Here is a 27,958-nt window from a genome sequence, read left to right on the forward strand (position 1 = left end):
TCCAACTGACGCCCAAAAGCCACGGCTACTGACTGACAGCGAAAAGGGGCCATCCTTTGGCACATGCACATTGGCATCCGCCTGCCCACTTACTGACGTAATCTCTGCAAAGATCTGCTGAAATGTAAAAGTTAGCAGCGGGACCCATTAAAGAGGAAGTTCGCTGCGGAGAAGGAAGAGGCTTCTCTGTGTTTCCACTTCAGCTGCCGAAGTCTAAAACAAGCAGTAAAAGGGCAAACGCACAATGAAGGTTGCCGAGTTCATTCTGCTGTCCTTTCTCTCCTTGACCACGGATGCATTGCTTCGGTAAGTGATTACTACTTGTGGAAGCAGGGTAAAAAAAAAAAGAAATGTACACTCATGTTACTAACTAACTGTCACTGTTACATACGCCTATAATATATATTTTCTTTAACTGCATGCAATGTCTTGTATATAATGTATACCCTGTTCACTTATGTAACTGTATTTGTAACCATGTATTATTTGTCTTAACTCTATGCCCAGGACATACTTGACAACGAGAGGTAACTCTCAATGTATTACTTCCTGGTAAAATATTTTTAGAAATAAATAAACTAACAAGAAAAATTATTATTATTAGCATTTTATTATTATAAACCCCTATACTGTACTCGCGCTTTAGAAAAACAGGGTACAGACGACAACAGTTAAAAATTGACATTGCTACCAGATATGCAAGCAATGAAGGGAAGTGAGGAGGTTAATATGGGTTAACCATAAGTTCAAATGCCGTACAGGGGAATCGTCCAATCTCGTCAAGTTCTCTTCTTGTCTCTCAGTGTCTGTGAGGTTTTGCCTTCCAATGATCGAACCTGTGATCTTGTCAACCCATTTGCTGCTGGAATTCTGTAACAGATTGCATTGGGATGTATTGCAATGCTTCTCATGTGACTCTGACTTCAGGACTGTAAGGGTCAGCAAACATTGCAGTCCCTGTATATACAGTGAAGGCGCCTTGAAGTGTTCTGCGTTATGAAGAGTGCCTTGTTTGCTGTCTAAGTCTGCCCTTTGCTTTTGTGCTACGCAGGCTCTGTGCTTGCTCATGACATGAAAGGTGTAGGCAGGGCCGCCAACAGATATCTTGGGGCCCAGGAGAAATTAAAGGAGCATGCTCCCTCTCCCCATCTGTAATCCCCCCGTTAACCTCCCTGTCCCCTTTCTGGTGCACTGGGGGTCCCTGAGGGGGAGAACAAGATATGGTCCTGGTGGGGTTGGGGGGGGGGGAGGAAGGATGATAAAGGCTTGGAGGGGCAGTTATGGGCCTGGGAGAGGTGAAGAGAGGGGAGGGTGAAGGAAAAGAGGATGGGGAGGGGAGGGGAGAGAGGATAGGAATGGGGAGAGGATAGGAGAGGAGAGTGGGGGAGAGGAGAGGGGGAGAGAGGAGAGATGGGAGAGAGGAGACAAGGGGGGAGAGAATAGAGGAGGGGGAGGAGGAGAAGAGGAGGGGGGAAAAGAGGAGAGGAGGAAGGGCAGAGGGGAGAGAGAGACGAGTAAAAGGGAGAGGGAGAGGAGTAGGAAGGGGAGAGAGACTGGGTGGAAATAGGGCAGGGGAGGGAGGGAGAGGAAAAACAAATCCCATTGAAAGCAATGTAAGTTTTTATTTGAATATATATGGTGCTGTTTTTTGCACTGATTTTGCAGCAGGGAGACATTAGTAAGTAGACTCCTCAGAGTGACTATGGTTTAGGGAACAACCATCTCAGATACTTCCCTTTTTCAAGCTTTTCCTGTAAACTCCTCTAAGAAACCGTGTAAGAAACTCCTCTAAGAAACCTGTAGCCTTCCAGCCACTCTCATCTCTCCTCTTTCCTGCACTTTCCTTCTCCTTGTTTTTGTTCCACAACCAGTGCACCTAAAATCCAGCTATTACTATCCTCTCTGCTTCTCTATATGGTGTCGGCACTTAGCCCTGGGGCGGCCAACTCCAGTCCTCAAGGGCTACTAACAGGTCAGGTTTGCATGATATCCCTGCATCAGCACAGGTGGCTCGATCAGTGGCTCAGTCGTTGACTGAGCCATTGATTGAGCCCAATGTGCTGAAGCAGAAATATCCTGAAAATCTGACCCGTTGGTGACCTGTGAGGACTGGAGTTGGCCGCCCTGGTTTACACTGCTACATCATGTGCACATGCAGAATAATCCAATTGTGTCTATGAACACATACGCGTTATCCTATTGTGTCTTTGCCTTTTTATTGATACGGTGTAAACGCAACAATGTTTGTATTATAACATTGTATTCTGTATTGGAAATACTGAATAAATCATCCCATACTAGAACAAAGTATCAACAATAAGAATTCTTTTTATGGAGGAGAAAGGAAGACATTCTTTCCTTGCAAGTTCAGCATTCTATTTGTGCAGAAAGTTGCACATACGATGGAGTAAGATCCTGCATTTGGTTTGCAAGAATATTTAATTCCTTTGTTTTGCTATATTTATTGAATTATTGGATGTATTTTAACCTATACATGATCATTGTAGAAATCCGAATGGTTACTGTTCATTCACGAGTGCTGTCCTTTCTTAGAAGTCATAATCTAATAAAGCATAATTTACAGTGTGCTTTTAATTAGCGATGTTACATCATGATCATGAACGAGCCATGGTGCAGAAGGGGTGTGTGTGTAATTAGGGGGTGGGCTGTACATACTTATAGTATCATTTTCCTCCTTATAAGAAAGCTTTTTCCTTTCTGTTTTGAAAGCATACATATGATCTAAAAATTATATTAGAAGAGCTTTGCTGTAGTTGGTTTAGAATTTCTCATTACGCAGAGTGATGTCACTTGTTTACCGGGCTCTTCAACCTCTGATGTCACAAGCGACATTTCTAAGAAAAATGGGGTCGCTTTTTCCTTATAAAGTATGTTGACCAGAGTAAACTATTGTACTCACAAACCAAACCAAACATTATTTTGCCGTGTTTCCCAGTCATCATCCAAAAGCGTCTACACACATTAGGCCATATTTACTAAACACTGCTAAACCCAAGGGACATTAAAGTCCTCTCAAGTGCCTTACTGCTGAGCACTGCTTACTGTAGTAACTATAGCCCATTATTTTTTCATATGAAAACATTTGTGCTACAAAGTCCCAACTCCACCAACTCCTAAATTGAAGCAACTTGGGAGCAAAGCAGTTTGCATTTCTGAGGCTGTAATTCACAATACACATACATATATACAGAATGTACAGAACTTGTATGTCCCAATTCAGTTCCTTTTTTTTAATGCAGAATTTAAAACCTTCCTGCCAAATTCCTCCCTAGTTAACTGCTCTGTTGCAGCAAGGGTCACTGGTGCTGAAAAGGGCCCGGCGTGTGTATCAACACATAGAAAAACATGTTTTGACGTACTGCACTGACTTTTCCCCAATGGGTCATCTGCACCAAACTTATTGCTCCAGTTTCTCGCATAAGATTTCTAGGCAAGAAAGTTAACTTCACCCCAGACCTGGCGTTTTTCTGGCACAAATTGAAAGGATAAAAAGTGACGCAGAAAAGCGTTTGATTAATCCCATTATAATCAGCATGCTATGTAGCTCCAACCTTATTCCTCCTTTTGGCACTCCCCCCCCCCCCCCCCCACCCAAAGCTGACTGGGGCACAATCCTAAATACATTGACGCAAAGAGGCACAACACAAAAATGATGCAATTTGTGCCAATGTCGCTGCACAATTGCCTTAGTACATAGATCCCAGGGAATAAAGAGGATAAGCACAAAGAGAAAAAACAACTTGGGATAGTACATTTTATGAAAGGAGAATATTTTAAGATCACTTTGCTCTCCTGTATTTTTGCAGACACTTTTGCACTGTAAGTAACCATCAACTTCCTCTGCATTTCACATGATTAGGCTTCCGCTTACTCATAGCCCACTGGTTTCCACTTCTTGCATGTGATGTAGAGCACAGAGGAAATATATGCTATGTGTCTCGTGTATCTCTAGACAACTGAATACTACTAAGTACAAAAGAATCCCATAGTGATGCACTCTCAATAATAACTTGTAAGAATTGTCATAATATATAAGTGGTAGCAGCAAAAGGAATGATTAAAAGGAGCTAAAACATCTAAACTAGAGGAGCGACCTAAAAACCAATATGGGACATAATAATAATAATGGTAACTTATATAAGTGTGGGCTGGGGACTGCGCATACAGACAGGCACTACTAAAGGTGCTGGGGTAAATAAACCAAGTACCAAAGAGTGAAAGATGTAGATACAATCAATCTACACTACAGTACATCTAATAAAGTGCTCTCGGTGATTGGTGTAATCTAGAATGACACCAGGTATGTCAGAAATACAGGAGAACGTGTCAGAAATAGTCTGTAAAGCGTTGTGTGTAGGAGAAGGATAGAAATGAAAGATGTGTAGCCGCAAGATAATGCTACATTTTAATCATTCCTTTTGCTACTATATATTATGACAGTTATTACAAGTTATGTTTCATATTGAGTGGTCCTTCTGAGTGCCTCACTATAGGATTATTTTGTATTTTATAGTGTTCAGTATTGATTCATCCCATATAGCACCCCCCTGCCCCCCCCCCCCTTTTCCCCTTGTTTCTGCTGACCATACGGTAGTTGTATACAGCAGAGCAGGTACTTTTTTTTTCATCATCTCCAGACAACTGCAACACAGAGCTGTAGATACAACAACTCTCAGAAATGTTACTCCGGTATTGCACTGATGTCCAAAAACTGCAAGTTTCCTGAGAGTTTTTTTATAGGTAGTAATTGTATTGACTTTTTTTAATGCCAAGACAATGGTTTGATTTGCTTTAATTAACGTAACGCAACATTCTTCTCCAAATTGCATTGAGTGCCAAGTCCACAGAGCTTCTTTAAGGGCCAGATGCACTAAGTTAGGTTACCTCAAATAGTTATGGACATTAAGTTCCCTGAGTTTAACTTAGATTAACACCTCGTTAGAGTCAATAACGGACCACTGTGAATCTGGGCCTAAAAAATCATACACTACCGACACACTTTATTAAAGTGTGGCCGGTTCCGCAAGCCGGGAGATTTCCCGGCTTGCTAGTGGCCGCCCCTCGGCGCCCATCGGGAGCCTGCGCCCCCTGCACGCGCGTCCAGGGCTCCCCGAGGGAGCCCTGGTGTCCCGCGATGTGGGGGACGGCGGCAGGGGGTTCCGGGGGACCCGGCGGACCCGGCAGCGGGAGGGAGAGCACCCCGATCGGAGGGCGCTCTTCCGCTGCTTCGGCGCGCGCCCGGCACCCTCCGGCGCGCGCCAGTTTACTGCTGCGGCCGAGAACGGGCAAATGCTCGAATAAACTCGGCCGCAGCAGTAGCTGTGTGGTGCCTTATATACCCGGTTCCAAATTTAGAGGCACCTTCAGGGTATATTGCTATGTCTGTCCCAGGCTATCCATGAGGCATAGATTCCATCCTTTCCCTTTGGCTTCTGAATAGTCCTAGTATGTTCCATAAAATAAAACTAATACATAAATATAAGAGAACTACAAACTAACAAAAACTAAAAAAACTTGTACAACTTACTCTATAGGGAATTTAATTTTTTGGTATCCCACAGCAATCCCTCCTTCTCATGACATCGCAGTGTTGAATAGGAGAGAACCCAACAATTTACCCATGATTAATATATGTTCCATTAACCCACCGGTAACCGACTATGAAGGGCTACATATACCGGTATATAAGATATATTATCATCATCTTCAGCCCTTGTCAATCCACTGCTGGATGAAGGCCTCCCCAATGATCTGTAACAAAGAAAGTACTATGGCGCGCTCACTAAAGAGTGAATTAAAAACGGCTATGATACTACCGTACTCGTTCTATGTGCCCTTTACTTACACAAGGCCGTGTAATGAGCATTTATATCACCATTATCCCCACCCTGTCCATTATCACCAAGTAAGTGCATTGACTGTGGCTATTTTAACCCTTGTGCATTACTTGATGTGAGTGTGGTGGCTTGGTTAATTCACTAGCCAATCCACCATTGGCTATCTGTATATCTGTTCTGAATTTGCGCTCCCATCATTTCCCGTTGTTTTCTTTCTCCCCAATGATCTCCCAGGTACTGCGGTTGCTAGCCTCTCTCATCCCCATTGCCCCAACACATTTTCTGATATCATCCTCCCATCTTACTTTTTGTTGTCATCTTGGTCTTTTAATTGCCCTTGGAATCCAATTGAGTACAATTTTTGTCCAACGATTGTCATTTCTTCTTGCGATAAGTCCGGCCAACTTTCATTTTAATGTCTTCACCCTTGTGATGATGTCACAGACTTTGGTTTGGTTTCAAACCCATTCATTATTTTTCCTGTCTGTTTGGGTAATACCCAGCATGCATCTCTCCATACTTCTTTGAGTTGTATGGAACTTCTGAATTATCTTCGCATTTTAGGGTCCAATTTTCCCATCCATACATGAGAACGGGCAGAATACTCTGGTCAAAAACTTTCCTCTTGAGGCACAGTGGAAGGTTCCCTTGAAAGATTGTCTTGTTTGTTCCAAATGCGCCCCATCCCATCTTCATTCTCCTATTGAATTCATTCAAACTGTTCCCATCCATTGTTACTTCGACTTCTTGTAGTTCTATTCCATTTATTTCAATCTTTATATATACTTGTGTAGCACCAGCGGCTGAACAAATGGATAGTGAGCCCCAGTGCCCAAAAACTTGGGCACATTAAAAAATGTAAAAAGCCATCAACATTGGTTTCCGGCAATAGGTCCCTTAAGGCTGTGTGCCCCAGTGCCTTCCCCTGATTTCTGGCTTTAGTTCTCCCACTGTGTAGCACAATTCATGCTGAACCTACTGTAGTTTCCTCACTACATGGGGTTTCCGCACCCTCTTCTGCCCCTCACTCACCGTTACTCAAAGCCCCCATTTTCTTGCACTTAACCTCCAGTGTGCTTGTTCAGATGCCAGGGTGTGCAATGAATGAGTGCCACAGGTTCGCCATCACTGACCTAAAATAAAGTATCAATGACTCATTGGTTCAAAACTGGTGCAATCCTTGTGCCAACAAAGCAGCACCATATCTAGCACGGAAAAAATGGGATTACTCTCTATTAAAAATGTTTAAATGCATTTAGTGCAGTGTTTTGCATTCAGAGTCCACTAGTTTTGCTCCCCAAAAATGCTGATCCCTTATTTCTTTAGCGTTCAATATTCTTTATTATTATCTTTTATTTGTATGGCGCCAACATATTCCGCAATGTAGTCCAATGTGGGAGGGGAAGACAATAATGTTATATGACCAAAGAGTATATCTACTTTATGTTAAGACTAACTAAGACAAATGGAAGGAGGTCTCTGCCCCAGGAGCTTACAATCTGTTGTCTTACTTACATCCACATCCTACAAATGATTCAGTAATGATGTTGGAAGAAACCTAACAGTGAGATAACTTCATCATCCACTTTATGGGAAACAAACTCACAAGTATGTCATATTACAGTCTCATTGGGCAACCTGTATACAAGTGCATCTGCTCTAAGAGACAATGGGGGGAATCTGACACCCTCTTACCCCACTGCAATTTGATTTATTTTTGTCCTCTTCATTCTTGTTCACCATTTTTACATCTAAAATACAATTATGGATTCACGTTTATATTGTTCTTGGTTTGCAAGTACATGCCTGTGATATCATCTAAAAATAGGTCATTATCTTCAAAATAAATGGCCATTTCTGTTTTCTTGATATTAATCCTGTTCACCCATGATACAAAGCAGTGGACACTTTACACAAGATGAAGTTTAATGGGTAAGAAGGCTAACCCTTGAAGTGACGTGAACCTGGTTTGAATCCCAGTGTCAGCTCTTTGTGATCCCAGGCATGTCATTGTATCTCCCTATGCCTCAGGCACACATTAGATTATAAGCTCTCTGGGTCAGGAACTACTTCTGTCTGTAAAATTCAATGTACAGTGCTGCATACAGTGTCAGCTCTATATAAGAAAACAAATATTATATTATGATTTTGGTTCAGCTCTCTCTGAAATGTCAGGCTCGATGTATCTTTGGATGTCTGACTGATGGATTGTTTCACACTGAACGATTCTTTTTCTCTACAGGATCCCCTTGAAGAAGTTCCAATCCATCAGACGCACACTGAGTGACACCATGTCGATTGATGACCTCATAGAGCGAGGGAAAGATATTGAGATCAACCAAAGGCTGATCCCTCAGCTCGCAGAGATCCCTGAGAAACTCACCAACTACTTGGACGTGAGTGAGACTTTGGGCCTTATACTATATACTGTAGGTGATGATATAGGCAGCCTGGCAAGCATATTAAAGGTTAAGTCCGGTGGTTGCTCATACCCGTCAAGATGGCGGACTATGTTATAGGCTCATACAGTATGGCCATCGTAGGTAGCCAAAATAGATGACAAACTGCATATTATGTTTTCCCAATGTAAGCAGAATATTCCCCATGTTGATTCTGCTGTTGTGTATTTTTTAAGACTCCATTGTGTGGTGGGCTGGTAATACCCTCAGCCCGGCCAGCACACAATGAACTCTTGAGCTGTAATCTAATGTGGGCTACGTGAAATGCTTGGAAACACTGGGGAAGGGTGTGGACTCAGGTCGAGGAACATGTATTCTAAAAGTGAAGCCATTGTTCATCCCCGACTCTGACGTGCCTTTCTCTGTGGGAGGTATCAAGCTCAAAATGGGACCTGATGCGAGGGTTCTAGCCCCACTGGCTTGAATCCCATTGGTCAGTTTGAATTTCCCATTCTCCTTAAACCCTCCTAGATGGGCTGTCCTAAAGCGCTGTCACCTCCCATTGCCCTGATTGGTCTGTCTCAGGCTTGCCCAAACTCTCTTATTGGCCAGCGAAGATAATCTATTTACTGATTGGTCGGCACCCGCTCTTCCATGTAAAAGATGGAGGCCGGAAAAGTATATAAACCGAGGCCGATCAGAGCTCCACAGATTATTTGTGGTTCATAGCTAGTCTTGGTGTCAGAGACTTGCGAGAGATGTTAACATGTAAGCGAGTGGTTATCATCCCAAGGTACTGGGATACTCTGAGGTGGACAGATCGTGGACGTCATCCCTGGGAAAGGTAGCTACCACATCAGTGCCAGCACCTTGTGAGCTAGGATTCCCACCATAACTCTCTGTTTTGGTGACTTAGCCTTTACTTGTGCATTTTGCTAGCTCTGGCCAAAATAAACTCAGTTTATTGAACTCCTTCGTTCTCTCTGACGCTTGCAACCCCGGTGTAATCATCTTTTCTTCCATGAAACTGTACACTGAAGTGGTTGCACAGGTCATTTTTGGCTGAAAATCTCCCTTGAACGTCTATAAGGATATGTACTGTATATATATTTTCTGTCAATAATGTATCTCAACCACAACTTCCTACAGGTCATATTATGTACATTGGGGTCAATGTATCAAGACAAAAGTGGTGCAAATTGGGGGCAAAACAATTGCAACCACATGCAAAGGAGTTTTTCTTTATTTTATGCATTGGTGCAATTTTTTTGTTGTACTTATACCCTTTTAACAGGGAAGGTTCCAAGAGGAACCTGAAAAGGTCCTATATACTGTATAGCACTCGTTGTGGAAAGATGATAGATGACTAATAATCCATGAGATTCTAAATATCTCCACAAGGGGGTCAATAGAGCAGATGCTGACCAAATAATGACATATATATCATACTAGCTGAGAGACCCGGCGTTGCCCGGGATGTAAATGCGTAATAGGTAGTATTATTTATAAATCGATTAACAATAGGTGAGTATTTGTTGTAAAGGTTTCGAGGGGGGGGGGGAGAAAGGGGAGCGGGGGGGGGGGAGAAAGGGGAGCGGGGGGGGGGGAGAAAGGGGAGCGGGGGGGGGAGAAAGGGGAGCGGGGGGGAGGAGAAAGGGGAGCGGGGGGGGGAAAGGGGAGCGGGGGGGGAGAAAGGGGAGCGGAGGGGAGAAAGGGGAGCGGGGGGGGAGAAAGGGGAGCGGGGGGGAGAAAGGGGAGCGGGGGGGGAGAAAGGGGAGCGGGGGGGGGAGAAAGGGGAGCGGGGGGGGAGAAAGGTGAGTGGGGGGGGAGAAAGGTGAGTGGGGGGGGAAGGGGAGTGGGGTAAAGGGGAGTGGGGGAGGTAAAGGGGAGTGGGGGGGTAAAGGGGAGTGGGAAAGGGGAGTGGGGAGTGGGAAAGGGGAGTGGGAAAGGGGAGTGGGGGGGGGCAAGGGGAGTGGGGGGGGGAAAGGGGAGTGGGGGGGGAAAGGGAGTGGGGGGGGAAAGGGGAGTGGGGGGGGGGAAGGGGAGTGGGGGGGGGAAAGGGGAGTGGGGGGGGGAAAGGGGAGTGGAGGGGGAAAGGGGAGTGGGGGGGGAAAGGGGAGTGGGGGGGGGGGTGGAGAGCAGTGGGCATATGTATTGTCATAATTTATGTATGGGCATTTCCCCCCCCCTCCTCCGTGTGTCCGTCCCCTTGCTGGTTCGTTTGGTGCCCCCCCCCGTTCCCTGTGACTCGCGCTCCCCCTCCGTTCCCCGTGACTCGCGCTCCCCCCCCCCCGGCGCCCGCTTGGTCCCCCGATGTGCCGTCCGGCTGAGCGGCGGTAGGAAGCGCCCTGTGTGGGCCTGAGGCTGAGGCGGCATGCGCAGTGGGCCTGCGGCTGAGGCGGGACGCGCAGTGGGCCTGAGGCTGAGGCGGGACGCGCAGTGGGCCTGAGGCTGAGGCGGGACGCGCAGTGGGCCTGAGGCTGAGGCGGGATGCGCAGTGGGCCTGCGGCTGAGGCGGTCCGCGCAGTGGGCCTGAGGCTGAGGCGGGACGCGCAGTGGGCCTGAGGCTGAGGCGGGACGCGCAGTGGGCCTGAGGCTGAGGCGGGACGCGCAGTGGGCCTGAGGCTGAGGCGGGATGCGCAGTGACTTACCTGAGCGGGAGGTAGCGCCGGGGAGGTAAGGGAGCGGCTGGGGTAGGAGGGCCGCGCTTCCCGTCCGGAGCCAGTGCAGGGCGGCGCACGTGATGTGGGGGGGGGGTGGACAGAGGGGGTGTGTGTGTGTGTATAGAGCTGCTGTGTTGTGTGTGTGTGTGTATAGAGCTGCTGTGTTGTGTGTGTGTGTGTGTGTGTGTGTGGCCCGTCACTCCGCCTCAGGCCAATGAGAGGTGTGCGGGGGCGGCCCAAGGAACCAATGAGATTTCCCCTAGGGACACCGGACATCCAGGCATACAGTGCTTTCACTAATATAGTATAAGATATGTCCACATAGGACTAAAAAGTAAAAAAAAAAAAATGTTAATAATAATATACTAATAAACAAGTGAATATATAATACACAGTGTAATGTAATTTAAAAATCCTCATAGGAGGCGAACGCCTGGGTGTGTTTGGTATATAACTTGTACCTCAATTCCATGTAATAAGGCCACCAAAATAAGGTATATACAAAAGGTGGGAGGTTAAGCAATAAGATGTATAGAAACACACCAACTCTTCTAAATGGTACAGCAGCACAGTAGTAACTCACAGATTGAATGATCATACATCAATGCAGCAGAGCCTAGTATTAAATATGCAGATGCATAATATACACGTATATGCCACAATCCCCTTGATGACATCACGACGGTGATGTCCGGAAGTGAGGTGCAGCACACCCTCAAACGGCTTGTATCGCAGTTTTTGGCCCACTACACCATTAGCTTATTTGATATATCTACTACTTGATCACAACGGTAACACAAGTTTAACATGACTTTCGTGTTTTCCTGACCTAAACTTTTAACTTCATAGCCGTTGTTATTTAAATCTTGTGCAAAATTGACACTTTGCAGTAAACCTTTCCAAATGGACATGAAGCAATGTCTGTAGAAGCTAGTCCAATTAGGTCAATTTCAAAGTGCATATATTTATTTTCTAGGTTTTGTGGCTGTTTGTTTGGTTAAAGTCTGTACACGCTTTTCCATGTAAGTGGCTTCACCTGTATGGGGTTTTATGCAAAATGTGTACAAGGATTTAAACTGGTCACAGCAAGACAGTTAAAGGTCAACGTTAGTTGTCGTGTTTCGTGGCATACCCTGGGGGGGTTGAGGATCTTCTGACAGCATTTCTGCTGTCTCTTTCAGGCTCAGTACTATGGTGAGATATCCATTGGAACCCCTCCCCAGAACTTTACCGTCATTTTTGACACTGGATCGTCCAATCTCTGGGTTCCCTCCATCAAGTGCTCCTTCTTTGACATTGCCTGCTGTGAGTATTAAAGTAAACACAAGAGCTACACAAAAGCTAAACATGTATCATGTTAAATATTCTCATCCTCTCTCAAGGAAACCACTCTGAGGCTTTTATTTATTAATGAATTATCTATTTACAGAACTGAATCAGTGCCATCAGTTGTGTTTAGATATGCCTAATGTCTCCAGGGGTCAATTAAGCACGAGCTTGGTCCAGAAATACCCTGGAGGTACTCACCTTTATATTAGCTACTGTACCAAGTTCAATCAGAGAGTGTTATCTTTCTTTCAGTTCTGCATAGGGAATAGATCATCAATCAGAGCAACAGGGAACACTTCACCAAGTACAGGCTTCAAGCAGGGAATTGCATCTTTCCTCTTCTGATCTATGATCGTTTAGATATATGGCTCAGATGAAGTCCTGGGGTTCATTTAAATTCCATTTCAACAGTGTAGTCTTAGCAACAACAAAAAAGTTATGGAGGCAAATACAGGAAACCACAGCACTTCTAAACATTAAGCAACCTGTTTTAATTTCTTCTTAGCAAGCTATGCAACACAAATTCACTCAACAGGCAGAAAAACTGTTACTTCCTGGAAAAAAAGCGATTATTTGTTTGACAAAAATTAGTGAGTGTTTTAGCGGATATTTTATTTAGGCTCTGTGACGGAGCGACATGTAGGCGAGGTCAGTAAGACGCTAAGTCAACAGGTAAAGCTTAATTGTAGTGGTTTATTATCCACAACACAACTAACAATATGTACACTGTCCCTTTAAGAAAACCAAATTATAAAATAAACGCCTATTCCCTATAGGAAAACTAACTAAACTTTGCTGTTGCCCTTTCTAATGGGCCACCAGCTAAGCTGGTTGCCAGCCAAAAACTTGGACTATCAATTGCAAACAAACAGTCTTTAGGCACAGCAGTATAGTTTTTATTTTAGTTCTTATCTGGTATGTTGCAGCGATTCCTTCACAGGGTCTCCATGTAGTTCCTTCAGCAAGATAGGAATGCCGGTTCCGGGGAGCAGGCTGTGTCCAGCCCATAGGAATCTTTATCCTGGGTGGGATTCCCAGCTGGACCCTGCAGGCCTGCTTCCTGCAGTCCTAGGGTCCAGAACAACCCGGGTCCCTCCTGGTTGGGATATGTTTCACTTCCCCTCTGTCTGGGGAAAAACAGTCTCATTGTCTCTGACAGCTTCCTGCCTTTTATCCCTGCTCAATCAGGAGTTTCACTCACCCCATAAGAAATCTGACACCAGTGCAGTTTCCTGATGCTTGCAAAGGGAGTTAACCTCTTCCCTCCCTTACAGGCTCATACTGATACAAAGTAATATAACAAGATGTAATATGAAGTACTGTACAGTAAAGTGACAAAATAATAAGGGCTACAGTAGACTAGATTGGAAAGAGATCTGCTCTAAAAAGCAACAAGTATTAATTTTTGCTAATTCTGCCAATTATATACGCCCCCAAAAAGTCTCAATTCTCTGGCAATCATCTGACACATGTGTGGCCAACTCCAGTCCTCAAGGGCCACCAACAGGTCAGGTATTAGGGATAGCGCTGCTTCAGCACAGGTGTCTCAACCAGTGGCTCAGTTGTTGACTGAGCCATCTGTGCTGAAGCAGGGATATCCTTGAAACCTGACCTGTTGGTGGTCCTTGAGGACTGAGTTGGTCACACGTGTGTCAGATGATTGATGGAGAGGACTGGAGTTGGTCACCCCTACTCTGACACAATGCCAAATGAATGTGTATGTATTTATGTCTCTGAAGAACAAAGACGTGTTTTAGTGGCAAAAATAGATGGCAGGAACTCCAAATGATCTCGTATTAGAGTTATTCAGAGAGGACTTACTTTGAAGGCTGTATATCCAGCTCAACGTATAGGGGTATGGGGTGAAATGGGTGCTCCAAAGTCAGTGGAACTTCCAGCATATATGTCCGTAATAATAAAACAGGACAGGTGGATAGAGTCAATAATGGAGTCGGTATACTGAGGAATGTGATATGTGAGTCACCTATTGAACACATACGTCTCCTGAAGGAGCTACTTTTTCACCCTTTGGGGTATGTTTTTGTGAGTGTTGCTGAATAAATAGACTTTATATATTTACACCACCTGGCTCCCTGGCAGTGCACTGTTTTGCTCTTTTTTTCTCTTGCTGTATATCCAGCTCCCCCTTTTGTGGCTTCACATTGAAGGCCATATAACACTCTTTTCGAAAGGTGCCTTTTTGTTTTTTGTTTTTTTACAGAAGTTCGCAAAGCTCGATGGTATTTTAAAGCAAAAATTCTGCACACAACTCTGCAGGTCACATGGGCCATTTCTAAAATTTATTTTCTATTTTTTTTCTATTTTCGCAAAATTCTGGAGAAAATTGCAAAAAGTTGTGGTAATCTATCAAAAATATTGCCTTTTTTTTTTTTGCGCATTCCCGAGCCATATAAACTTTCACAAAAACTGCAACATAATTTTGCTGAGTACATTTGAAGACACGCACATATTTCTACATTTGTCTTTTAACTTAATTTTGCAGATACAACGTTTAACAATGGCAAGGAATCCCTAATAAGGAGATCAGCATTAGCTTTGGGCTGGGTGTGTGCAACAATTAACTCTTGGATCCAAACAAGCAGATATTAATGCATGTGATTTACTAAAATTCACACTTCAATCACTTTTAACATTCTTAGTGCTAGGGGGACCTGGATCATATTACTATGTAATGCAAGAAAAACAGTGGAGTTAATGGAATGCAATTCTTCCATTTCTCCTACTGTATTAGAGAAGCCAATTATGTTTGTCATTTTCAAGTTCAAAGTATGCTTTTTTTGTGTGGATAGTACAGTATGTTTTCTTGTACATTATATACTTAAAGTGTGTTTCACATCTGATAGTTTCCATAGTTTTCTGTACTTTCTCAGTAAATTGATTGTAACAGTTGATGATGGGGTAAAACTGCCTCTGTGCTAGGAGTAGTAGGTCAGAGAGTTGTGGTCAGAGATGATTTACAAAATCAGGCTATTCCATTGGCAGTCCAGGGCTAGCCGACAGGCCCGGGTTGAAACAACAGCACTGGTGCGCCCAACCATCACACATGGCATAACCCAGACAGGCTCAGCCTCCAATGGCGCTTCCTCCCCTCCCCCCCGCACGCAGCAACCACCCCCCTTCTCCCCTTCTACTCAACAACTACATCCCTGCTCGACCACCATGCCACACCCATGCGTGACATTTGCTTCCCCCCATGCTTGAAAAAGGCTTCCCCCCTCCCCTGCTCAATAACTGCCCCTCTCCCCACCCCACTTGACAACCGCAGAGGGGTATGGGGAAGGCCCTATATTATAGGCCCCCGTGGTCCCTATTCTGAAACGGTCTATAAGACAACTTCTGGTACTGGTAAAAATCTTAGCGCCTATTGCAGTGAATGAACCATTAGTTCCAGCACTGGAAGATATCTTGTGGAATTGTATCTCTTAGAATGTATTGGCTGATGTACTTTGCAAGATGTGGAAAATGCTGATAAATAAAACAATGACCACCTCTAATGGGAAAATACATTCCAGTTATGCATGTCCCGGCCCTATCATATTCTGCTAATGATTAAATCTGTTGTAACATTCCATGCTGCCTTTATGTAGTAAACAAAAGAGGCTTTCTTCCTATTTATGGCACATAATGTCCCACACAATGTAGGATTCAGTCCAGTTGTTACACTTTTGTAGTACAGCTGTTTGGCTGTGAGAGACCATTGCTCTTTTAATGCCCTCCTTTCCTTCTCTATAATCCAGGGTTTCACAAGAGATTTAACTCGCAGACCTCCACCACTTACAAGGAAAACAATACGGCTTTCTCAATCCACTACGGAACAGGCAGCCTCACCGGATTCCTGAGTCAAGACACAGTCACTGTAGGTGTATGGTCTTGAATGTGCCATATGGGGCTAGATGTACTAAACCATGCTGGAAGGTTTCTTATGGAGTAGCACTACTTAGTAATATGGCCCTTTATCTTTAAAAAAAAATGAATGGCATCTTATAATAAACAGAGCATTTAAAACAGTTGTAATTAACTTTTCAATGTACACTTGCATTCAATATTAGAAGGTAGCCTTCATACACTGGCTATATACAAACTTTTCCACAACAAAATGAACATTTGAAAACACATTGAAATACAGTTTAAGTTTTTGTATTTGGGGAGGGATATCCTCTGCTGAACACGCCCTGCTTTTGGTTATGTTTAATAGCTTTGCTGTGCAATTAAGGTTAGGTCTGAGGTTATTAAACTTTTTTAACATTTTTTTGGCATACAAAATGTATCTTAAATGAAAGCTACATGGTGATGAATTCACATTTTGATAAATGATCAGAAAACTCCAAAAAGGAATCTGACTTCTTATAGTAACCAGCAGATGATGCTCCCATCACTATTATTACAGGTATTGGAATTACTTTGAGCTTGGCAGTGCCCAAAGTGACACGCTACTCACATTTACATACTGTATTGCCTCACACAATAGCGAGGCCTCCTTCTTGTTTTGTCCTTGGGCATCGCCCGCCTTCACTGCAATGCATTGCAAAGCGAAAGAAGGGGTTACATTCATTCTTGGGTCACTTTCTTGATGAAAACTTTGCTCGCAACAGTCCACGTCGAACAGGTGTCAGTGCGGACACAATAACAGACCATACAACAAACACATGATGTAACATGAACTCATCCACATAGGATGCAGCAACTCATGCCCACTCCAGTTCTGTGCAGGGAGATTGTTTTCTTCCTTGATGATCTTGTTGCTCTCTTCTTATACAGATCGCCAGTGTACAAATCCCACAACAGACATTTGCTGAGGCAGTCAAGCAGCCTGGCATTGTCTTTGTTGCCGCTCACTTTGATGGCATCCTTGGGATGGGTTACCCCAGTATCTCTGTGGACGGTGTCCTACCAGTTTTTGACAATATGATGCAGCAGAAGCTGTTGGAAAAGAACATGTTTTCCTTTTACTTGAATAGGTGAGGCATCTCAAAGATTCATTTTTACATGTATGTAGTATGTATATCTTTAGTTATGTACCGTCACCCAGGTATATAGCGCTTCACAATACACGTGACACAGTATTATAACACATAGTGGGAATAAGCACTTCAGACATAAAATAGGAAAAGGAATCCCTGCCCTGAAGAGCTTACAATCTAAGTGGTAAGTAGGGAGAATTTACAGAGACAGTAGGAGGGTGTTCTGGTAAGTGCGTCTGCAAGGGGCCAAGGTCAGTGTATATAAGATGTATAGTGTCAGCCTCACTATTGTACAGGTAGTCCTCGTTATCCAACGCTTTACTTTACAACAAATGGCATATCCAACGCTTTACAATGCCACCCTATGGGCCGTTTTTCGACACCTGAATGCATTATCCAACGCTCACCGCCACTGATTAACATGGGACTCACTTTACAACGGTTTCACTATCCAACGCTACTTCCAGAACGGATTCCGTTGGATAATCGAGGACTGCCTGTACGTTGTAAAGAGTAGCTAAGGAAAGCTCTTTTACTTTGTTACAACAAAAGACAAAAATACCCAATGCTACATCCAATGTGACAAAATACAAAGGTTAAATATTTCACTGTTAGTATCCTCATGAGTAAGGGTCATTAAGTTAAACCCTATGGCCAAAGCATTATAAGCCTACAGCCACTTCACGACATAACCAGTATGCAGGTCCCAACAACTCACTTTGTTAGACCAGCGTTGTGTCATTCAGTTTGACAAGAAGCAGGTTATGCCAGAAGAGATGTGCAATTTTTTCCCCAGAAGTTCACAAACCAGGCAAAATGTGCCAATATTTTTATATTAATATTGTGAAGCAAATTTGACGAAATTAGCACAACTCTAATTGCAAATTCCAACACAGAAGCAAATGGCATCAGATCACATGGCCTTTTTGTAATCTGATGGGAACATTATTGCAAAAATTCACAAAACTGATACAGATTTAGGTTACTTGCATTTAAATCTATTTTTGCACCAGTGCATCTTTATCAAAACAGAGAAGGTTACAAATGCAAAAGCAATGTTAAATGGGTTGTAGCATTGTGGGATCATCATAACATATATCCCAGTGCACCTTCAGCAAACACTCATAGCCAAACAACCTGCACAATTTTTATTCATTTAAGTTATACCTGTACAATATTTCCAGAAAAGTGCCTGATATATGTGATATTTTGCTTCATAATATGGTGTAAAAATGTTGTGTCTAATTCTGTCTACATCCCAAATTGGTCTCTGGAGCATAGAGGTTAATGATATCTCATACTTTACAATTTACAAATGCAAATTGGACACATTCCATTGTAAAATAATGTTGCAAAAACAATGTATTCCCTAACGGCTTCTATACCTACTGTCCAAATTACTCAATGACACGTGGAGAAATTGTAATGCAAAGCACCTGGATACATTAATACAAAGCATCTAGATACATGGTTACAAGGTGGTTAAATGCATTGATACAAAGCATCTAGATACATTGCTTCAAAGCATCTGGATACTGTAACTGTGGCTGGGATTCACTAAGCCAGGGGTGGGCAATTATTTTGCTGGAGGGACAATTGACAAGCTTTGTGGGTCACATAATGTAGAATTTTCATTAAATCTGTGACCCACAAAGGTTACCAACCCCCCCCCCCCTCACCAGCTTCTCCCGACAGGCATCTCCCCTACCCTTTCTCACTTACCCGCCTCGCACTCTGCTTCCCTTTCTCACTCACTCTCCCCATTCTTTTTTAATTCCCCCCCCCTCGCCCCTCTCATTCACTCTCCCAGCCCTTCTCTCCCTCCATCTTCACCCTCTCAATCCCCTTCTCTCTTTCCTTCTCCCTCCTTCTCTCCCACACTTACCATCCTCAATCACCTTCTCCCTCCTCCCACACTCACCTTCTTCTTCCTTCTCACTCCCCATCTCTCTCTCCTCCCTCACTCCCCTTCCCCCTCACTCTCCTTTTCCCTCACTCTCCTCTCTCTCCTTCTCCCTCACTCTCTTCTCCCTCACTGACCTTCCTCACTCTCCTCCCTCACCCTCTCCCACTCTTCTTCTCCCTCTCCTTCACTGTCCTTCCCTACCTGATCCCTCCCTACCTGTTATGCGGGTGGCGAAGGCAGCATCAGAGGTAGCATGGCAGCAGAGGAGTCAGTAGTGTGTCTGGAGCCCACCCAGGTGGTTATTACGGAAGATGGGTCTGACTTCTGGTTGGTTCTAACGTCAGTGTTAGGATCACCCAAGTTGGGCTCCAGGTGCTGCCTCCTCTGCCGCTGTGATGCCTCCACCACCTGCACCACAGATACGGACCAGGGCAGGGGTTGATACCTGGGCGGGGCGCAGGCAACTGTCCTGCAGAACTGATGTGGCCTGCGGACTATAATTTGCCCACCCCTGTACTAAACTCTGATAAGGATTATCAAAGCTCAATCCTATGTTAACTTGAATGGCAGTTAATGGGGTATCGAGTTCTGATACCCTTTATCTAAGCTTAGTAGGATGAAAATGGATGTAACATGAAATGAACACCCTTGGCATCAGTTTAGCACCATGTGCTTTTTTTGCATTTGGGTCCCCTGTTCTGTATGCGATGCACAAAGAAAGACGTTGACCCAGCCTTAACTACCATTGACTAGCATGCCAGTTAATGTGGAATCAGGCTTCAATTACCCCTTATCGGAGCTCAGTGAATCTGCTCCTTAGGGGCGGGCCTAATTGAATATGGTCCGAAGTGGCCAATCGCACCATGCTTTCAGAGCAAAGACATTTGCACAGTTTTTTTTCTCCGAATGTTGTTGTATGTGTTTGTGGTTTCAGCTGTATGCACTGTAATCTGTAACCGTATGGCACGCTGGTAGAACTCGCTCTCCACATTTTCAAGTCTCAATTGTAAACCTGCAACACCTTTCTATTTGGTATTTAAATAACCTGGACAATGCTAATAGCTAGAGATGGGCAAACCTTTCACACTCTTTAGCGAACTTTGAAAATGTCACCTTTTTTGGTTTGATCCAAAAGCTTGCAACACGTACGCTTCATGCTAAAAGTAAATGGTCATTGCATGTTCGATACATTTTGATTACTTTCTCTTTTGAAATTCGTTCGAACTTAAAAAACAAATCAGTGTTATTTGTTTCCCCTTTAACTCTTTGAGCCCCCTCTGGAACATCGCGATCACGTGACTGCTCCTCGGGGCGATCACATGAATGCGATATCACTGATGAGGTGATTGATCAGGAGTCTTCCTCTTCCTTTCCTCTTGCAACCAGATCTGCCCTAGGAAACCAGTCTAAAGTCCATAATGTTGAGAAATTGCATATTTGTGAACAATTTGGGCCATTTGGCTAGATCTTTTGGCATCTACATTTTCACAGGTTTCTCTAACTTTTTGGAAAGTTCGATCGAAATAGCTCAAAGTGTATCTGGGGAGGTTTGCACAGCTCTACTTATAACCACGCCACTCTAACAAGCTCATCTGCACTCTATGCTCTGCACTTACTGATCCTATATTTAGTCCCAATGTCTCTGTGTGTCTCTTAACATGCTGTTTAGCCTGTAAGTAGAGATGGGTGAATATTTTTGGCAGATTTGTATTTGCCTCGATATCGGCCAGTTCTTTTGGTCTGCGGATTATCGCTAATCGGTCTAAAAAAGGATGATTCGTCTGTTCTGGATTTTTTTTTTATCACCGATAACCCAATCCGCGCTTCCGCAATCCGCAGATTGAATTGTTAAAATCCATCGGCGGATTGTATTTTATGGCGGTCTTGGATGAATCCATGCGGATTGAAACTGGCACAATCCGTCAATAGATTTTACACCGCGGAACGGATTTTGAATGGAAAGCGCAGGAAATTCCGCAAAACGGATTTTGACAGTTTCGCCCGTCACTAACTGTAAGCTCTTTCCTTCACCTAAAGCAAATTGGATACCTGGTCACTTTAATCCTGTATTCTGTGCATGTCTCCAGGTACTGTAAAATGTCCTATAAATAATAACAATGATTACATTTAACTGTTATTTTTATTGCATCTGTGAAGAAACCTCAGCGCAGAGGTCGGAGGTGAATTACTCTTTGGAGGCACAGACCCCAAATATTACACAGGAGATTTCCATTACCTGAATGTCACTCGCATGGCTTACTGGCAGATCAAGGCAGATGAGTGAGTACCACATCCGATCTAGCATTCACCACTCCCTTTGTTTCTCCACAAATGGCTATTAGGGGTTCCTTGTGTTTGTAGTGCAGGTATCTGCTTCATGTTTCTCCACCCGAGGAGAAGGCTTCTTGAGCTCATCTACTCTACCTTTATTGCACATATATATCTGTATGTGCCCAAGAAGTCATCTGTGCAACTCAAACCCATCTTCTTTCTCGTGTCCCTTTCTACAGATGTAGTTGACGTTATTGCATCCATTATGTTACCATACAATAACGTGTTACCACTGTCGTGAGATTTATCGTGCAATTTGCAACTCCGCTCAAACAAATGGAGCAGTGCGTTATACCATTGCGTGATTTGTTCGCCAGACCACACCATTTATTGCCTTACTGCTCTATAATGGATGCAACGCTGTCTGCAACATGTGCACATATTACTCTGCATTTCCATATCCATGAAGCAAACTGCCTCAAATCCCAGTTCTCTATGTATCCTCATACACACATAAGACCACCCAACATTATGTTTGCATAGTAACCTATAAATTGGAGTGGCAATGATTTATAAAGTGATAGTTAATGGATATTCATGTCCATGAGAGGTTTAGCTAATAGCTTATACAAATTATACTTCTACAAATGAATTCCATGAATAATACTATGAATACATTACTGCCCCATAGTAGTCAGTTTTTACCACACAGGAAAGTCAGTATTTGTTTTTCATTAGGGGTTCTGGCAAATACTTTGCGATGGATTTGATTAATATCAAGGACGGGCGCATTCTGGGGTTCTAAATCTAAACTTAGTGAATTTACCGTTCGATTCAAATTTTAAGTCGAGCAATTCGATAATTGCATGTGTCATTCAAACTTGAAGTTCGGCCTATCCTCAGATACATTTTTGTTTTTGTTTGTTTCTTAGGGTTTTATGTGTGTGTTTTTTTAATGTAATGGTCGCATTTTTGAAAATAAATCCAAAATTCGAAAAATTACAACCAAAATTGTCTCCCACGAGTCACTGTCTCCCACCCACCCAGTCACTGTCTCCCACCCACCCAGTCACTGTCTCCCACTCACCCAGTCACTGTCTCCCACCCACCCAGTCACTGTCTCCCACCCACCCAGTCACTGTCAACCACCCACCCAGTCACTGTCTCCCACCCAGTCACTGTCTCCCACCCACCCAGTCACTGTCTCCCACCCATCCAGTCACTGTCTCCCACCCACCCAGTCACTGTCTCCCACCCACCCAGTCATTGTCTCCCACTCACCCAGTCACTGTCTCCCACCCACCCAGTCACTGTCACCCACCCAGTCACTGTCTCCCACCCAGTCACTGTCTCCCACCCAGTCACTGTCTCCCACCCACCCAGTCACTGTCTCCCACCCAGTCACTGTCTCCCACCCACCCACCCAGTCACTGTCTCCCACCCACCCAGTCACTGTCTCCCACCCACCCAGTCACTGTCTCCCACCCACCCAGTCACTGTCTCTCACCCACCCAGTCACTGTCTGTTTCATCTCTGTGAAATGAGGGGGAAATGTTTTTTCATTGGTGTTTTCCTCATCTCAGGGTCAGAGTGAGTAATCAGCTCACTCTATGCAAAGGAGGCTGTCAGGCAATCGTGGACACTGGGACCTCTCTCATAACAGGCCCTACTGAGGAGATACATGCCCTCCACAAAGCCATTGGCGCTTTTCCACTCTTTGGTGGAGAGGTAGAGATCATAATTTGTTCCTACAGTATATCTAGTTGATGGTTGAAGTAGCTGTATTGGACCTTGAGAAGTGTAGCTTTGTCATAAGATGTATTTGTAACAGACCAACATTCTTCACAGACTGAACCACAATGTACAGTTCTCAAAGGTCTGTACTCCATGTGTACTGCTATATATATATATATATACATACAGTGGTCGACAAATCACCAAAAAATCTACTCGCCCAACAAAAAAATCTACTCGCCACCTAGTACCAAACGTGTGATGCCTGGGCCAATAGTAGCTCGCCACGATGTTAAATCCACTCGCCCGGGGCGTGCAAATGTATAGGTTTGTCGAACACTGTATATATATATATATATATATATATATATATATATATATATATATTTATTTCAACCATTATCACTTAGCATACAGTGCTCCCACTGCAGCAAGGGATTCTGGGAAATGACATGCAAATGAGCACACAATGTGTCACCTTTTGCCTGGAATATCCATTCACATGGAGCCCATGTATTTACTTATTACAAAAGCACTGCAAGGGGACATAGATCTTCTTAAATCCTTGTTGAACGATACATGCATAATGCAAGTTATTCATCATGTCATCATTTACCATTAAAAGCTACTTTTACTTTAGAATAAGGGATCAAGGATGAGGGTCCATATGGAATGTTCAGGTTGAACAAGGATTGCATGGGTACTCATACAGTGAGCTTTCAGTGCATGTGTATTCATAGATCGCTCTACACAAAATACGTTTGTCACTCCCCTTTAAATGGTTTGTTATATAGATATATAGAATCTGACGGAAGATACTTTTCTTATCTGTTGTAAAACCTCAGCCCCCCATGTGATCAAATTTATGGTGTTGAGCGATCATTACTGACGAGCAGCAGACCATCTGCCCATCACTTAAAAAGTTAAAAAGTATTTTTCCTTTGGGGCACATACAGTATATGGTTTAACCACTGAGTTTTACATAGGGTATTATATATAAGCACTGTTACATTCACCTAATTTAATTTTACAATTTGTGCGCAGTTTTCTTTTTCTTTCTTCCCCCATGTGATATTTGGCTTTCTTTTATATTTATTTTCCTCTAGTACATGATTAACTGCAATAAAATACTATCTCTACCTACGGTTTCATTCATTCTGGGAGGCATGCAGTACAACCTAACTGGGGAACAGTATACACTTAAGGTAAGAATCCCCAGCGCTTTACAGAAAACACTTTTTGGCAAAGGGATCCTACCAAAATGAATGGCTTGAATAACATTTACAGCAGTAGCCTCACTGGCAAAACTGGACCAGTGTATTAAAACCATTAAAACTGCCATGTAAGTAAAAGGATGATATTACAAGCTGTGTCAATGGATGTTAATTATGAAGGTCATTTAGTTTTAAAAAATTGTGCGAAAAACAAAGACTTTTGGAAACATAGTGTAACCCCTCTCCTAAAGGGTTACTAGCAGGTTAGTATATGCTGGGCCCCTGTGTTGCTCTGGAGATCCTGATATCATGGGAGAGTATTTAGGTTAGAGAGAAGATTGTAGAGGTTGGGTTCCCAGAGGACAAGAGGAGAGGAGCCTCGATGAGAGGAGATAGGGATAAACCCATAAAGTAGTAGAATAGACCAAGCCCCCCTTCTTTATTATGTTATAGGTAGGGACAGTGCCCTTTAAGTTGTTATCCCAGAAGATTGCTAACGGAATCCAGCAGGACCCAGAGAGGGGAAAATCTTACGCCACAGAGGGCCCTAGAGAAAGGGCTCAAGGGTGTTGGCGGATCGTCACTATCCGCAGATCCATATAGGTATCCATTTCAGCCAGTGTAGAAGTGGCAGTTCCCAGACCAAAAATATGGAACCATCTTCACCTGCATAGGATAGGCCAGGATTCCAGTAAGGGCCCAGTTTAAAACTGGGTATCGCAGATATCACTCCGAGAAAGGTGGGGGTGAGCCGGGTTCAATACCAGTAAAGCAACCAAGCTGATGTACCTCCCTCTGAGTATTAAGAGCGGGCACTTATGGAAGCACCGTACTTATGAATAACTATGAGAAAACAGAACAACGTTGTGTGTGAGCGGTCCCTGTGCCTGGGGACACGAATAAAAGACTGTTGTTGTACTAAAACATTTCCTGGCGCCCATTATTATACATCCTTGCTACCTCATCGCCCAGCCACCTGAATCCAGCCCCTGAGTCAAGGTAACCCATGCGGAGTAGCCAACACTGTACACGATGTACAGTAATCTCCCTATAAGCCGGGTAGGGAGGGTTACAGTACAATAGAAACAGAAAATAATGACCGTAAGAACCACTTGACCCATGTAGTCTGTCCATCCTCGTATCTGTTATCAAACATCAGACCCTTTCAGATCCTTTGCTTTACTTTTTTCTATTACTGTGTGTCGTCTTTTCTAGGATGCTACTAATCTAAACTTTAAGTTACTTCTATGAAATATGGCTCTTTCGCAGAGAATTACTAAAGTGAAATCACTACACTTCTTCTCACCTTGTTGCTGAAGATCTCAGGGCATAAGCAAAATAAGTCTTTGATGCAGGAAATAGACAGTGTTTAAATATCTGGTGACAAACCAGGGCACATAAGTGCTCACAGCTGTGCTTCTCACCCCTCTTTGTATTGTTTCCTTGTCTGAGCTTGTTTTCATTCTTCTCCATATAGATAACCCAAATGGGCAAGACCTTGTGCCTTAGTGGATTCATGGGCCTTGACATACCACCCCCTGCTGGACCGCTTTGGATCCTGGGAGATGTCTTCATAGGCCAATATTACACAGTCTTTGACAGAGACAACAACCGTGTAGGGCTGGCAAAAGCGAAATAAGTACAACGAAGATAACTCGATGGCACCAGAGAAATGAGAACGGAATATAGGGACATACCAACAACGGCTATTGTCTTTTTCTGGGATCATCTTAACCTTATTACAAGAGGGTACCAAACAAAGGCTTAAAAAAACAAATTGTTGTGGCTGAAACAATGATTCATAAAAACAACACAGATGCTGCTTGCTAAATGTTACACTCAATAATAGGATAATTATACCGTGGCAAAAGGGTTTGAAAAATGCATTATTTTCTATTATTTAAAGATGAAGATGTCATCTCTAACCTTCAAGTCAATATACATTGTGGTCTGAATGGCAAGGGGATACCTGACCTACCCGCAAGGGGGTGGTAAAGACAGACTCACAATTATATCATTTAAAAAAATTAAAAAAAGATTGGCAGCTCCCGCACCACATAGGGAAGCAAATAAGTACAATCATTGGCTCTCTTTACATGTCATTGATCAGTTATGTCATTAGCCGTGTGTTATATTGGATGATTCTGCGCTGATGGGCAGTTGCTCGCCTGCATGGATTCCATGTTCATCAGTATCATGCCTAGAATGCAGGTTATCCTCTCTATCGTTGCAAGGGCCTGAATTGGTCTGCTGACCTGTGAAAATGTTGCCATCAGAATGCCCTTGGTTAACTCAAGGTCTTATTAGGCTTCACAGAAGAACAGCTCCACATAATTGAGGATAATGCATAAAGATACATGTGTGATAGTGGAGGGGCTACATTTGTATCATTCTACCCTAAGTACCAACACGGGACTGGAAAGTAAACATTGCTCTTGATAAAAGTTTCAGCTTTTACTTTGAAATTGTCTTTTTTTCATGCCTCAATAATTATATCATTAATATTTTGCTTCTATACGTGTGTTAATTTTTTCTTTCTCGCTAGTGTTTTTTCACTGTTAATTTTGGTCATCAACTTGCAACTTAATTCTGGCCTCTAAACAAACTATAGCTGATTTGTACCAGTGTTTCCTTTATTAATCCTTGATGTTGTCTTCCTTATTATACCCTCAAAAGGCTTTTTATAATTGATTTACCCCTTTGCTGCTCGAGGGACCTGCAATTTGTTACAGGCCTCTCTAGCTGCAAATAACTTAATTATGTTTCATTAGGCCAAAACTAAAGTCAAACTGTCATAAAATCCATTTCTAACAGAGAATAGTTTAGCAGCCAGTGAAAACTTGTATGCATATGCAACCCTCCTTGCCTGGGCTGGTTTCTGGCAACCAGTCTGCCCTTCTCCTGGCAGTAAGCCCTGGTAAACGCAGGCCTGCCAGGACTGATCCTGGGTTTTCCCCACCCCCAGTATTTTCAGTGAGTCACAGGGGAGGCGGTGCAACTGGGCCTTGTGTTCAATCAGGAACTCAGAACTGGTTCCTGCTTTTCCTGTATTTAAGGGGCTGCACTACCAAATTTTTGCAGTTTAGCCTCTACCCTTGAGAGAGGCTGGTCTACCCGAATAACTGTGCAGGGCTCTGCTAGTTTGTACTCCCTCCCCTAGGGGAGTGGAGTGGGAGTCTATTCCTCTTACTTCACCAGGGAGTAAGGGAAGAGCTAGGACTGCATCAGGTGCCCTTGGCTTGGAGTGAAGGTCCAGGGTACATCCTGAGGGTGAAGGCCTTAAGAATTGCCTGCTGCTGTGAATGCTGTAAGATTTGCAGTGTGCTAATAAAGTGTGTTCCTGTTTTACTATACCTTCCTGCCTGAGACTGCAATCTATCAGGGGAAGGGTAAAGAAGTTCTCCTGCAGGGATTGTCCCCCATATCCTGGGGTCTGCAAGAGATGGAGGCACTGTCACAGTGAGTATGACTCAGTTATTACCCCAGAAGCCTGTTCTAACATCCCCTACAACAATGCGGGAAACTCAGATCTACTGTGAGCCAGCATGTATGCACCACACCACCCCATGTAGCAGCAACATCTCCCAGAGGGAGGGGGGGGG

At 43.7% G+C, this 27,958-nt stretch overlaps 1 protein-coding gene across 1 annotated transcript; it reads left to right on the plus strand.

Moving 5' to 3' along the window:
* LOC142497639 (cathepsin D-like) lies at nucleotides 1-27,709 on the plus strand. The gene is made up of 9 exons (XM_075605702.1): nucleotides 1-306; nucleotides 8,101-8,254; nucleotides 12,102-12,225; nucleotides 16,008-16,126; nucleotides 17,029-17,228; nucleotides 21,295-21,417; nucleotides 22,992-23,136; nucleotides 24,249-24,347; nucleotides 25,834-27,709. The coding sequence occupies exons 1-9, from the start codon at nucleotides 245-247 to the stop codon at nucleotides 25,993-25,995; spliced, it is 1,188 nt and encodes a 395-aa protein (XP_075461817.1). The 5' UTR covers nucleotides 1-244; the 3' UTR covers nucleotides 25,996-27,709.
* The last annotated feature ends 249 nt before the right edge of the window (nucleotides 27,710-27,958 follow it).

The sequence above is a fragment of the Ascaphus truei genome, chromosome 6, assembly GCF_040206685.1.
Source record: "Ascaphus truei isolate aAscTru1 chromosome 6, aAscTru1.hap1, whole genome shotgun sequence".
Classification (NCBI taxonomy): domain Eukaryota; kingdom Metazoa; phylum Chordata; class Amphibia; order Anura; family Ascaphidae; genus Ascaphus; species Ascaphus truei.

Bases quoted from the DNA above. Each gene is read 5' to 3' on its own strand.
- LOC142497639 (XM_075605702.1), top strand. From the start codon at position 245: ATGAAGGTTGCCGAGTTCATTCTGCTGTCCTTTCTCTCCTTGACCACG. The intron at 16,127-17,028 runs GTAGGTGTATGG...CTTCTTATACAG, and splicing joins TGAGTCAAGACACAGTCACT to ATCGCCAGTGTACAAATCCC. The intron at 21,418-22,991 runs GTGAGTACCACA...TCCTCATCTCAG, and splicing joins TGGCAGATCAAGGCAGATGA to GGTCAGAGTGAGTAATCAGC.